Genomic DNA, 14,681 nt, shown 5'->3' on the forward strand with positions numbered 1-14,681 from the left:
AGGCCTCACCAGTGCTTTATAGAGTCTCAAAAATATTCTAGTCCTCTTGAAATGAATGCTAATATAGCATTTGCTTTCCTCACCACAGGCTCAAACTGCAAATTAATCTTTAGGGAATCCTGCACAAGGACTCCCAAATCCCTTTGTGCCTCGGTTTTTTGTATTTTCTTTCCATTTAGAAAATTGTCTACACTTCTACATTTTTATTCCTTCTACCAAAGAGCATGACCATACACTTCCCAACACTATTCCATCTGCTACTTTTTTACCCATTCTCCTAACCTGTCTTAAGTCCTTATGTAGCCTTTCGGCTTCCGCAAAACTAGCTCCCCCTTAACTATCTTCATATCATCTGCAAACCTTGCAACAAAGCTATCAATTCCAACATCCAAATCATCGCCATATAATGTAAAAAGATTCAGTCCCAACGCAGTCCCCCATGGAACACCACTAGTCACCAGCAGCCAACCAGAAAAAGATGCGTTTATTCCCACTCTGTGCCTCCTGCCAATCAGCCACTGCTTTGTCCATGCTAGAGTCTTTCCCGTAATATGACAAAATGATGATACTAGTGTACGACAAAATAGTGCCAATAGTTTCCCAAAGGGAACAGTTGACGTCAAATTGACAATTAGTACAATTCTGTATGTTATTTCAATGTGCTTATTTTAAAAAAAAATCATTAAAGTTGTACTCTAGTTCAATAACTTTACTAAACTTTTTCTTTTAAATGTAAAATGTTCCATTTTTCCAGAGATGTTTCTGCTCTGCAGTATGATCCTACAAGAAAAGATCATATTATCTACGAAAACAAGTTTGAGGAAACTAAGAAAATAAGGTAATAACAAATGCAGTATGGTGCAGTACATAGTAACCTACAGTTACCATTCAGTTGTTAAATACAGATGAGTAATTAAGTATTTCTGTAATCTAGTCAATTGTGAAAACATTCTGAACCAGGAGTAATGTTTATTCCAAAATTGGCTGGTATCATCATGATAATCTCAGTAGGAATCTTGTGCTCCAAAATACAGAATAGGCCTTTCCTGCCAGGATTGAAAATTTTGCTTATGTGATTTCTTGATGGTCTGAAACTTTTATGCTGCAGAAAGATGAAAATTGTTTGTGAATGAGTATCTTTAATTTGGGTTATGCATATCTATACATAAAAGATCGATTTTCTTTTTTTTTTCCATCCCATCTAATAAAATTGCATCCTGAACAGTGAAAACTTGAGGATTAATTTAGCACAAGAATTAAAAGATTCGAATTCTGTAGTTCCGTAAAACAGTTTTTGCATTATTTGATAAGAGATAGTTTATAGACAAACTTGTATTTTACATGGCAATGTAAACTTTTTAGTTTAAAAATGTTATTTAATTTCCAAGTTTAAAGAATTGTTCTGAAGAAGCATTAGGCAAATTGAAGTTTTAGCTACCTGTTAAAATCATTTTAAGATTTATCCTTTTATTTTTACAACATTGTCTGTTTAAGTTCTGCTGTCTGTTGAAGTACAAAATTATAAAGTTTCATCCCCCTTCCACCAACTTCCATCATGCTCTCACTTTCATATAGTCTTTCCATCATCTTCTCAACTTTGGAAAGTCATATTCAGATTTAGTTATCACATGTACATCGAAACATACGGTCAGCGGGATACAAGATGTGAGCATTTCCAGCATTCTTGGCTTTTATTACATATTTCCAGCATCTGCAATTTTTATTATATCATTTTATCTTTCATAAAATCCATTAGCTTTGCCTCACCCCTCTATGAATCTCTTAACTATTCTGATACTAATTCCTTCATAAAAATATTCCATATTGACATTAGGATATCTTTTCTCAATTTTTTTCTCTGCTGTTGAATGTACTATTGCTGTTTTCCAATGTAATTTTAATTATCTGTTGGAAAATCTCTTGACATGGATTGATGTAAAAAAAACTGTTTTATAAGACTGAAACATACAGGGACCTCATTGACTAAAAGTTATAAATATCTACAATGAATTTGGAAAGGAGATTGGTAATTCCACTGACCAATTTGGTTTAACAAGTTATATTAAATAGAGAACATCTTGCAGCTATTAATGTGTCAGAAGTTTGTTTTCTACTAAAAAGGGGTAAGTTGACCTTGACCAAATTGATTAAGTTTACATTTTAGCTGCTGACTTCTTTTATAAACATTGCAGCAAAGCAGCAAAAAAGAAAATGAAAGAAGAGGAACAGAAACTTCCAGAAGTATCGAAAGAAATCTATTATGATGTGAATAAGAACCTGAAAGGAATGTTCATCTCTAGCACCAACGAAAAAGAAAAAGTTGCATGGGATAAGAAAGATGAGAGTCAGCTTGAAAATCGATGCTCTGAATCTTCTGAAGTCCCAACCATCCAGCACACATTTGACAACCTTTTCAGTAAAAACGCTGTTAAGGAAGAATCTACAAATTTTACATTTTCATTTTTTGGAGCAGCCACTTATGATTCCAGTGAAAAGCCAGGTAAAAAAAAAAGTGTGTGACAATTGTTCGTTCGTTTTGGACACTTTTTACCTTTTGATGCCAAGTTCCAGCCTTCTAATTACGTTATAGTAAAATGTCCCAGTGAAATTTCTTCAGACATGTGATACCCAACTGCCTTAATTCTTATCCCTGCCCTTTAGAGCAGCAGATTACTGTATGAATTCAGGAGACTTGACTCCTGATGCTTTGTTCCAGTATTAAAAATGTGCCTCCACCGCAAAAGGATCCCAGAGTGCCGTTTAGTGTTAAATTTTCAGTGATAATCTGACCAATATGTATCCAGAATCCAGCACTAATAAAACACGTCTTGTAATTACCTAACTGTTCATAAGAACTTGTAATATTCAAATGAGCAGCCATATTTTCCTACATAATAACTATATGTCAAAATGTACTTAAGCTACAGCAAAGCACATGGTGACAGGCTGTGTGAAAGCCTTATAAATGCATTTTGTCACTTATTTTCCTTTCCCTTAACCTTCTTGCAAGTTCTATGCTGCTCCAGTAATTTGTATTTTTCAATTGTTGCAGATACTTTTTCACATACATACATTGAGACATACATATACATCAGATTATTGGAAGTTTGCACTTGCCTTCAGTACACAATTGAATTATGATCACTCAGCAGTAATAAGAAATCTCAAGGCACTTGAAGTAGTCTGCCTGTGGATGAAAATAGGAAAGAAGATAGAAAAATCATAAATAGTTCAAAGTATAATAATTAATGGAAACTTATGTTATACTGATGTATAAGATAGAAAATGAAATGCTTTCAAGAGTGTAATTGCATACTGCGAAGGAAATAAAAACAAAAAAAGCTGCAAATAGTCGTCATGTTGGGCAACCTAAGTGGGAAGAGTAGTAATCAGATCAATTATGTTTTATCAGAACTCAACATGCAGGGTTATTATTTTTACATATAACAATGTGAGGCTTTGCCTTTTTTACTCGAGTAAAGGAAGATGCCATGTGTAATGAACCAAAACAGGGACATATACATACCAGAATGCAAGACTAGAGAAGGTTACAGACAAGGCTAGAAGTCAGAAAAGGATTAGGAAGCAAAAATGGAAATAACACTGGAAGTTTCAGCAACAGATATACAGAGAAAGAAGTTGGGTGATTTCATGGATTTGAGATAGGCTGTCAGATAATTGTTTTCTGGACTGGTCATGTCATATATTAAAAATAAAACTAGTGAGTTGAAAATAGTGGTACTGAAATTGATTTCTGTCAGCTCACTACACCAATATGTTGATATAATTGTAGAAATAATTCTGTACCTGAACAATCACCCCCATTAACTCTTCTTATTAATATGGACTGAGTGCTGATGATAACTTATTTGAAAGTAACAACTCTCATTTACATATCACCTTTAATGTTATGAAAGCTTCCTAAAGAACTTCATAAACACTTTAACATAGATCAATGGTGTCACACAAGGAGATATTAAGCAAAAGATTAATCAAATGTGTCGATTTGAAACAATATCTTAAGAAGTGAACCAGGGCTTATGAAATGTGTTTAGGGCTTTGACAATTGAAGGCACTGCTGCTGGCGAGGTATAGCAGATTGATTACATTGAAAATGAGCAAAAGACCAGAAATGGAAGAGTGCAAATATGCATCCTTGTAAGTTGGGAGAGGATGACAGAAATAGAAAACAACAAACTTCACAACATAAGTCGGTGATAATAAATCTGATTCTGATCACTTTTTTCAAATGATAAGAATTTTATAGCGGCCAGTGTAGATCGGCAAATGGAGGGAGGAATAATGGAGGAATAATAGATGAATAAACTTGAGTTAGTACATTGGTAATAGAGCTTTGGATGATCTCCAGTTTATGAGAGAGAACAATGGAGAGTTGCATTATTGTAGTTAAGTCCAGAAATAATACAGGTATGAATGAATGTTTCAGCAGCAGATGAACTGAGATAGGAAGAAGTTGGGTGATTTTATGAATTTGAGATGAGCTGTCACAGATAGACAAATCAAAGTGCAATACTTGAGTCAAATGTGACATCAAAATTTGAATCAACTAGTTCACGTACCTGCCAGAGACAGTATTGCTAAGAGAAAGAGTTTGTGAGTGGGTTTGAAGATGTTTACTTTGTTCATCCCCTTATTTAATTGGAGGATATACAGTATCTGGACTCAGTATTTATCCTTCTCTGTACAGGGAAGCTGCTGATATTGGGTATTCAGCAGAATGTGGTAATCAAATGTATCACTCTTAAGTTCAAAATGATTCAATTTATACAACATATGGAAATAGAATATTTGATTTGTCTTTTACTACTTCAGAACATTATAAAACTGAGCCAGTAACAATGTCAGCATTTCCATGGCATGAAGATCCTCGATTCCAAGACAGCTCATCTGAAGATGAGGGGGATATCGAAGATTCTGAAGATAACACTGAAGAAAGGTAATTTTATTTATTTATTTATTGTTTAGAGATACAGTGCAGAACAGGCCCTTCCGGCCCAACAGTCAGCATCACCTAGCAACCCACCTATTTAACACTAGCCTAATCACAGAACAATTTACAATGAATAATTAACCTATTAATCTGTATGACTTTGGAATGTGGAAGGAAATCCACTCACTTACAGAGAGCTTACAAACACCTCATAGGCCAGCGGTCCCCAACCAACAAAGCATGTGCTACCGGGCCGCGAGGAAACGATATGATTTGGCGATAGGAGTCAGCTGCACCTTTCCTCATTCCCTGTCACGCCCACTGTTGAGCTTGAACGCACGCGAGGTCATTACCCACGCGTCATCCAGGTCAGCGTGGGAAGGAGACCAACTCCTCGAGCTTGCAAATGACGGCGGGCTGAAAAGTATGTTTGACATAACATCTCTGCCGGCATTCTGGATCAAAGTCAAGGCTGAATATCCTGAGATAGCCACAAAAGCACTGAAAATGTTGCTTCCATTTCCAACATATCTCTGCAATGAATGCAACGAAATCTCAATTGCGGAATAGACTGGACATAAGGAACTCCGTTCGAGTATCGCTGTCTCTCGTCACCCTTCGATAGGACCGTCTTGTTGCAGGGAAACACTGATTCAGCGATATTGGTGTGTTGCAATGATCTTATATGTTCATACGGGGAAAATATGCGCTGTGTGTTTAATATTCAAACATTACTTAAAATGTTATGATGCTATTGACCTATATAACCATAGAACAATAACAGCACAGAAACAGGCGATCTCGGCCCTTCTAGTCCGTGCCAAACGCTACTCTCACCTCGTCCCACCGACCTGCACTCAGCCCATAACCCTCCATTCCTTTCCTGTCCATATACCGATCCAATTTTTCGTTAAACGATAATATCGAACCTGCCTCTACCACTTCTACTGGAAGTTTGTTCAACACTTACTACAAGCTCCCCTGTCCTCCCCTGATAATTGACATCGCTATATTCATGCGAGGAAAATATGCGCTGTGTGTTTAATATTAAATTTGTTAGATAAACCCTTTTAGAAACGAAATTGAGTGTATTAGCCACTTATCACCTATATTCCGGTCGTGATTAACAACATCCCCCCTCCCCCCAACAGAATTGCCAATAACGATTTGTAGAAAAAAATCTGCACGTAGATGCATGCGCACTGGTGCCCGTGCAAGGCTTCATGGTCATTGTAGTCTTTCAGGGGTAAACACAACATATTTGACTGCTACTCATCCGTTGGCAACCCGCCCCCCAGGTCGGCCAGTCCGCAAGAATATTATCAATAATAAACTGGTCTGTGTTGCAAAAGAGGTTGGGAACCCCTGCTATAGACGGTGCCATATTCTAACTGCAAACTTTGGAATGTCCTAAGCTGTAATAGCGCCACACTAACTGCTGCAGTACATGTTACTTTGAATTGACCTGACTCTTCTAGGCAGATTTCCCACATAACTCCTTAGTGTTGTCTGAATTGCATTCTTCTGATTCAGCTACGTGCCAACATAATACACCCGTCTTGCTCCAGAGACTGCTCATGAGTCCAACAGAGAAATGGAGACTTCCGCAGTTTTCTCAGAAGCCTGCCTGCTGACTTGTGTCATGTTAACTTCGCACAAGAACAGCAATCCCACTGAAATGGTTATAAAAAAGATTAAATTAAAGTGATTTTATTTACTTAAGTTGTTTATTTACATATGTGCATGCTTACTTTTATGTTTTAAAACAATGCTTGCATGATTTTAAATTTTGAAGACGTGCAAAGACTCAACCTCATTGACAGCTAATGTGCCTGGAGGCAGAGGCTCATCAGTCAGCTGGAAGCCGATTTCCTTTTCAAAGGCTGCACCTGTGATCACAATGGAAGGCATAACATGATTCAAAGGCAGGCAAAAGACAAGTTTGGCATGTTTGCTGGTTGGTGGGACTTCCAGCCCATTTAGTTGATGTGAAATGTCATACAATTTGATTTTTTTTGACAAAATGTATGAAAGGAAAAATCATATAACCATATAACAATTACAGCACGGAAACAGGCCATCTCGGCCCTTCTGGTCCGTGCCGAACTCTTACTCTCACCTAGTCCCACCGACCTGCACTCAGCCCATAACCCTCCATTCCTTTCCTGTCCATATATCTATCCAATTTAACTTTAAATGACAACATCGAACCTGCCTCAACCACTTCTGCTGGAAGCTCATTCCACACAGCTACCACTCTCTGAGTAAAGAAGTTCCCCCTCATGTTACCCCTAAACTTTTGCCCTTTAACTCTCAACTCATGTCCTCTTGTTTGAATTTCCCCCACTCTCAATGGAAAAAGCCTATCCACGTCAACTCTATCTATCCCCCTCATAATTTTAAATACCTCTATCGTCCCCCCTCAACCTTCTAGGCTCCAAAGAATAAAGACCTAATTTGTTCAACCTTTATCTGTAACCTAGGAGATGAAACCCAGGCAACATTCTAGTAAATCTCCTCTGTACTCTCTCAATTTTATTGACATCTTTCCTATAATTCAGTGACCAGAACTGTACACAATACTCCAAATTTGGCCTTACCAATGCCTTGTACAATTTCAACATTGCATCCCAACTCCTATACTCAATGCTCGGATTTATAAAGGCAAGCATACCAAAAGCTTTCTTCACCACCCTATCCACATGAGATTCCACCTTCAGGGAACTACGCACCATTATTCCTAGATCCCTCTGTTCTACTGCATTCTTTAATGCCCTACCATTTACCATGTATGTCGTAGTTTCATTAGTCCTACCAAAATGTAGCACCTCACATTTATCAGCATTAAACTCCATCTGCCATCTTTCAGCCCACTCTTCTAAGTGGTCTAAATCTCTCTGCAAGCTTTGAAAACCTACTTCATTATCCACAACTCCACCTACCTTAGTATCATCTGCATACTTACTAATCCAATTTACCACCCCATCATCCAGATCATTAATATATATGACAAACAACATTGGACTCAGTACAGATCCCTGAGGCACACCGCTACACACCCTCCTCCAATCTGACACACAGTTATCCACCACTACTCTCTGGCGTCTCCCATCCAGCCACTGCTGAATCCATTTTACTACTTCAATATTAATTCCTAACGATTAAACCTTCCTAACTAACCTTCTGTGTGGAACCTTGTCAAAGGCCTTACCAAAGTCCATATAGACAACATCCACTGCTTTACCCTCGTCAACTTTCCTAGTAACCTCATCAAAAAATTCAATAAGATTTGTCAAACATGACCTTCCACGCACAAATCCATGTTGACTGTTCCTAATCAGACCCTGTCTATCTGGATAATTATATATACCATCTCTAAGAATACTTTCCATCAATTTACACACCACAGACATCAAACTCCCAGGCCGATATTTGCTAGGTTTACTCTTAGAACCCTTTTTAAACAATGGAACAACATGAGCAATACGCCAATCCTCCAACACCATCCCTGTTTCTAATGACATTTGAAATATTTCTGTCAGAGCCCCTGCTATTTCCACACTAACTTCCCTCAAGGTCCTAGGGAATATCCTGTCCGGACCTGGAGATTTATCCACTTTTTATTCGTTAAAAGCACCAGTACTTCCTCCTCTTTAATCATCATACTTTCCATAACTACCTTTCTTGTTTCCCTTACCTTACACAATTCAATATCCTTCTCCTTAGTGAATACCGAAGAAAAGAAATTGTTCAAAATCTCCCCTGTCATTTTGGCTCCGCACATAGCCGTCCACTCTGATTCTCTAAGGGACCAATTTTATCCCTCACTATCCTTTTGCTATTAATATAACTATAGAAACCCTTTGGATTTATTTTCACCTTACTTGCCAAAGCAACCTCATATCTTCTAGCTTTTCTAATTTCTTTCTTAAGATTCTTTTTACATTCTTTATATTCATCGAGCACCTCATTTACTCCAAGCTGCCTATATTTATTGTAGATATCTCTCTTTTTCCGAACCAAGTTTCCAATATCCCTTGAAAATTATGGCTCTCTCAAACTTTTAACCTTTCCTTTCAACCTAACAGGAACATAAAGATCCTGTACCCTCAAAATTTCACCTTTAAATGACCACCATTTCTCTATTACATCCTTCCCATAAAACAAATTGCCCCAATCCACTACTTCTAAATCCTTTCGCATCTCCTCAAAGTTAGCCTTTCTCCAATCAAAAATCTTAACCCTGGGTCCAGTCCTATCCTTCTCCATAATTATATTGAAACTAATGGCATTGTGATCACTGGACCCGAAGTGCTCCCCAACACAAACCTCTGTCACCTGCCCTATCTCATTCCCTAACAGGAGATCCAACACTTCCCCTTCTCTAGTGGGTGCCTCTATGTATTGCTGCAAAAAACTATCCTGCACACATTTTACAAACTCCAAACCACCCAGCCCTTTTACAGAATGGGCTTCCCAGTCTATGTGTGGAAAATTAAAATCTCCCACAATCACAATCTTGTGCTTACTACAAATATCTGCTATCTCCTTACAAGTTTGCTCCTCCAATTCTCGCTCCCCATTAGGTGGTCTATATAATACACCCCTATAAGTGTTAGTACACCTTTCCCATTCCTCAATTCCACCCAAATAGCCTCCCTAGACGAGTCCTCTGATCGATCCTGCCAAAGCACCACTGTTATATTTTCTCTGACAAGCAATGCAACACCTCCCCCTCTTGCCCCTCCGATTCTATCACACCTGAAGCAACAAAATCCAGGAATATTTAGTTGCCAATCACCCCTCCTGCAACCACGTTTCGCTACTAGCTACAACATCATATTTCCAGGTATGAATCCATGCTCTAAGCTCATCCATCTTTCTTACAATGCTCCTAGCATTGAAATCGATGCATTTAAGAAACTCTCCACCTCTTACTCTCTGTTTATCCCTAATGGAGCAAACAACTTTATTATCTCTTTCTTCCTTCTCCCCTACATCTTTGGTCTGAGTGCTCCCGTTCTCTGTCCCCTGCCTATCCTCCCTCACACACTGTCTACTAGCTTTCTCTATTTGTGAACTCACCTCCTCTCTCCTAGTCTCTTCAATTTGATTCCCACCCCACAACCATTCTAGTTTAAAGTCTCCTCAGTAGCCTTCGTAAATCTCCCTGCCAGGATATTGGTCTCCCTAGGATTCAAGTGCAATCCATCCTTTTTGTACAAGTCACACCTGCCCCAAAAGAGGTCCCAATGATCCAGAAACTTGAATCCCTGCCCCCTGCTCCAATCCCTCAGCCACGCATTTATCCTCCACCTCATTCCATTCCTACTCTCACTGTCACATGGCATAAACAGTAATCCGGAGATTACTAACTTTGTGGTTCTTTTTCTCAACTCCCTTCCTAACGCCCTAATTCTCCTTTCAGGACCTCTTCCCCTTTCCTACCTATGTCATTGGTACCTATATGTACCACGACCTCTGGCTCCTCTCCCTCCCACTTCAGGATATCTTGGACGCAATCAGAAACATCCCGGACCCTGGCACCAGGGAGGCAAGCTACCATCCGGGTCTCCTGACTGCGTCTACAGAATCGCCTATCTGTCCCCCTAACTATCGAGTCCCCTATTACTACTGCCCTCCTCTTCCTTTCCCTACCCTTCTGAGCTACAGGGCCAGACTCTGTGCCGGAGGCACGGCCACTGTTGCTTACCCCAGGTAAGCTGTCCCCCCCCCAACAGGACTCAAACAGGAGTACTTATTGTCAAGGGGAACAGCCACTGGGGTACTCTGTATTACCTGACTCTTCCTCTTCCCCCTCCTAACCGTGACCCACTTGTCTGCCTCCCGTGGCCCCGGTGTGACCACCTGCCTGTAACTCCTGTCTATGAACTCCTCGCTCTCCCTGACCAGGCGAAGGTCATCGAGCTGCAGCTCCAGTTTCCTAACACGGTCCTTGGAGCTGCAGCTTGGCGCACCTGGCGCAGATGTGAACGTCCAGGAGGCTGGGAGACTCCAGGGCCTCCCACATCCGACACTGAGAACAACAAGCTGCCCTCACACTCATACCTCCCCCTTTCCTCAAATAATGGGAAAAATTGACAGTTCTCAAATTTCACATTCAGTTGCATTGTTTAATTTTACTTGCACCCTTCCAAATTACTTGTCTAAGCATCATTGGTAAACTTCAAGAAAAAATAAACATTGGAAAATGTTGTTCTATAATAAACTTAAAAGCTTCACATTATGCAGTAAATTAAACTTGCACATTAACTTAAGGAAATTTTTGTGAACACGTGATAAAATTAGAAATTTAATGGATATATTCAGTTGGAATCAGAAGTGCAGATTTTTTTTCAATCATTATAAAACCAATCACTTAAAATTAAGTTTTGTTGTCCTTTTTGTACTTGCCTTTTAGAATTATACTATTGCAGCAATTTTGAATTACATTTTTACATTTTTGTAATGCCATTTCTTTGTGCTTTGAATATCTTTTAAGAAGATTGTAATCCTCATAATCCTTAGAATTCAAAATGTTTATTTGAATGCCTGTAAGTTTAGTGACATTTGTTTTGAATTTTGTTACAGTTTGGTACAACTTCCCGAGAAGAAAGCAAATTTCTTTTTCTTTTTCAAAGATGACCAAAGGCTTAAAGGTAAAATAAGTGCAATATAAGTTAAACAACAGGAATTCTGCAGATGCTGGAAATTCAAGCAACACACATAAAAGTTGTTGGTGACGAAAAGGTCCTGACGAAGGGTCTCGGCCTGAAACGTCGACTGCACCTCTTCCTAGAGATGCTGCCTGGCCTGCTGCGTTCACCAGCAACTTTTATGTGTGTTGCAATATAAGTTATGTAGCATTAATATTGGATTTACATTTCATTTTATGTTTCTTGAATTGCCGCATCTCTGAAGATGGCATTTTAAATCGATTATATCTCAGCAAGACTTGTTCTCTTTGCATTTAGATGGCCCTAAGCTGTTTTGCCGAAGTATAGATCTGACAGCTGAGAGAGAAGCCTGGGAAAAAAAACGAGCATTACTAATCGAGGTAAATGATTTTATAAATACCCAGATTCCATATAGCCAGTACCACCTATTACCTATCCTAACAACACCCCCCCCCCACCCCGACACTTCTCGTACTGCTATATACTAATGCTTGTGCTTCCTCAGTTACAATGCAGCAGCTCGACACAGCACGTCAACTTGCACCTTTTTGCCTCCACAGATGCAGCTTGGCCTACTGAGCTGTTTCAGGGTTTGTTTGTTCTAGATTCCAGCATCCAGATCCTGTTCTATCTTTGTATACAACTAATTCTTCCAGAAGTCAGGATAATCTTATTCCTTAATCCTTCAATAATAGCTCTGTAATTTCATACCAGTTAAAAACGTATAATTAGTCATTTTGTTAGAATCAGGATCAATATCACTGGGATATGTCATCAATTTAGTTGTCTTTGCAGCAGCACTACAATGCCATACATAATAATAGAGAAAAAGCATGAATTACAGTGAGTATAATAGTTAAATTAGATAAGTACTGTAAAAAAAATTTTTTCAAATAGTAGTGAGGTAGTGTTCATAGGTTCAATGTCCATTCATAACTCAGATGGCAGAGTTGTTCCTGAATCGTTGAGTGTGTGCCTTCAGGTGCATGTACCTCCTTCTTGATGGTAGCAACGAGAACAGAGCGTGACCTGGGTGATGGGAGTCCTTTGTGATGGATGCCACCATTTTGAGGCATTGCTCTTTGAAGATGTCATGGGTAGTGCAAGGATGGAGCTGATTAAATTTACAAGTCTCTGCAGCTTATCTTGATCCCAGGCAAAAGCCTTACCCCCCCACCCCCCCCATACTAAACGGTGATGAAGCCAATTAGCATGATCTCCACAATACATCAGTAGAAATTTGCGAGCGTCTTTGGTGACATATCAAATCCCCTTAAATTCCAAATTAAGTGTAGCCGCCATCGTGCCATTGAAGCTGCAGTGATATGTTGGTCCCGGGATGAATCCTCCGAGATATTGACAACCAGGAACTTGAAATTGCTCACTCTTTCCACTTCTGATACCCCTATCAGGACTGGTGTGTGTTTCCCTGTCTTACCCTTTCTGAAATCCACAATCAGGTTTTTGGTCAAACTGACACTGGGTGCAAGGATTTTGCTGTGACACACTGTGCTGATATCTCACTCCTGTACGCCCTCTCATCTCTCATCACCATCTGAAATTTTGCCAACAATCGTTGAGTCGTCGGCAAATATAGAGATGATATTTGAGCCGTGCCTAGCCACACGGTCATGGGTGGAGGGAGAGTAGAGCCGTGGGCTAAGCACACATCCCTGAGGTGCACCAGGGTTGATCATCAGCAAGGTGGAAATGTTATTTCCAATCCGCACATACTGTGGTCTTCTGGTTAGGAAGTCAAAGATCCAGCTGCAGAGGGAGGTACAGAGGCCCAGGTTTGGGATAATTAAGTTAAAACATGTTGGCTTTTGTACTCATTGAACAAGTATTGCAGATAGGCTAATGACGTAGAACACTCAAGCCCTTGTGTATGCCCTGCATTAGATCATGGTAGATCTGAATTTTAAGTCATTTATTGCCTTGTTCAATAATTCTTAATGCCCTTGTGAATCAAAAATATTATCAATTTACTATTTTATTTGACCCAATGATAACATCTTGGTGAAAGTTTCAGAATTCTGCTTTCGCTGGTGTGAAGCGTAATTTAGATCGTGTGCTTTTTGTCACTGGGAAATTAGTTTCTCTTTTCTCTTTATTTTTCTTTATTTCACTTCACTATTCTCAATAGTGATTTTAAATTCAAGGTAAACCATGACAAATCTGCTATCTCATACTGATGCTGTGAACTATGGTGAGATTCTGGTGAACCTGCATGATACCCCTTTGTCCAAATTATCCTTCCTGAAGTGTGAAGCCAAGAACTAACTACAAAACTTTAGTACAAGAAAATAAAAATCAAACTGCAGTTGGAACTCTGTGGGTCTGAACGCTTGGTAGCACTGAATCCTTGTGTGCTTCAGTCCATTTGAGAAAAGGCATTGTTAAGTGTGCCAAAGTTATTTTTGTAGTTTTCCAGCAGTTTCATATATTGAATCCCCAAACATCTGCACATCAACAGCTGTTGTTTTGTAGTGCTTTGAAAATATTCTGATTGGGTCCAAGACAGAAAACATCATACTTTCGTCTTTCCTTTCCATCTTTATAGTTATGTTCAGTCACATAAATTCAAAAGGAAATTGAAAGATAGCCTTCTTCCATTTGTCATATTTATTCTGCTGCTAAACTTTAATAAACTAGGTTTTATGACTCTATTCGTTTGTGCAAGTCAACCACAGTGAAAACTTTAGTCCTTGGGACAATGGAGACATTATTCACCTTGTACCACCAATTTGGGTCTGCTATTTCCTAACCAATTATTTTGCCATGAATAGGTTACTTGTAATTTCATACATGCTCATTTTTGTTAACTTCTTTCTTGTTTGTTTATTTATTTGTTGGCATGCAGTGCTGAATAGGCCCTTCTAGTTCTTCAAGCTGCACTGCCCAGTAATCCCCTGATTTAATCTATATACTACTGAAACTCTCATGTTCCGCCTGTCTGTTTGTGACCTCCAATTAGTGCAAATGGTGCATTACAGCGGGATTTTTTTGGCTAAATTGGATTAAAATGCGCTAACTTACAGAATACAGGCAAA

At 39.1% G+C, this 14,681-nt stretch overlaps 1 protein-coding gene across 3 annotated transcripts in view; it reads left to right on the top strand.

Annotated features, from left to right (window-relative positions):
- nol8 (nucleolar protein 8) overlaps positions 1–14,681 on the top strand; it is a 78,937-nt gene that overhangs the window by 50,537 nt on the left and 13,719 nt on the right. For all 3 annotated transcript variants that reach the window (XM_072280986.1, XM_072280985.1, XM_072280987.1), the window contains 5 exons: positions 755–838; positions 2,193–2,500; positions 4,834–4,957; positions 11,543–11,610; positions 11,926–12,008. In XM_072280986.1, the coding sequence (XP_072137087.1) occupies positions 755–838; positions 2,193–2,500; positions 4,834–4,957; positions 11,543–11,610; positions 11,926–12,008 (667 nt within the window). The remainder of the gene's footprint in view (positions 1–754; positions 839–2,192; positions 2,501–4,833; positions 4,958–11,542; positions 11,611–11,925; positions 12,009–14,681) is intronic.

The sequence above is a fragment of the Mobula birostris genome, chromosome 16 (genome assembly GCF_030028105.1).
Source record: "Mobula birostris isolate sMobBir1 chromosome 16, sMobBir1.hap1, whole genome shotgun sequence".
Classification (NCBI taxonomy): Eukaryota; Metazoa; Chordata; class Chondrichthyes; order Myliobatiformes; family Myliobatidae; genus Mobula; species Mobula birostris.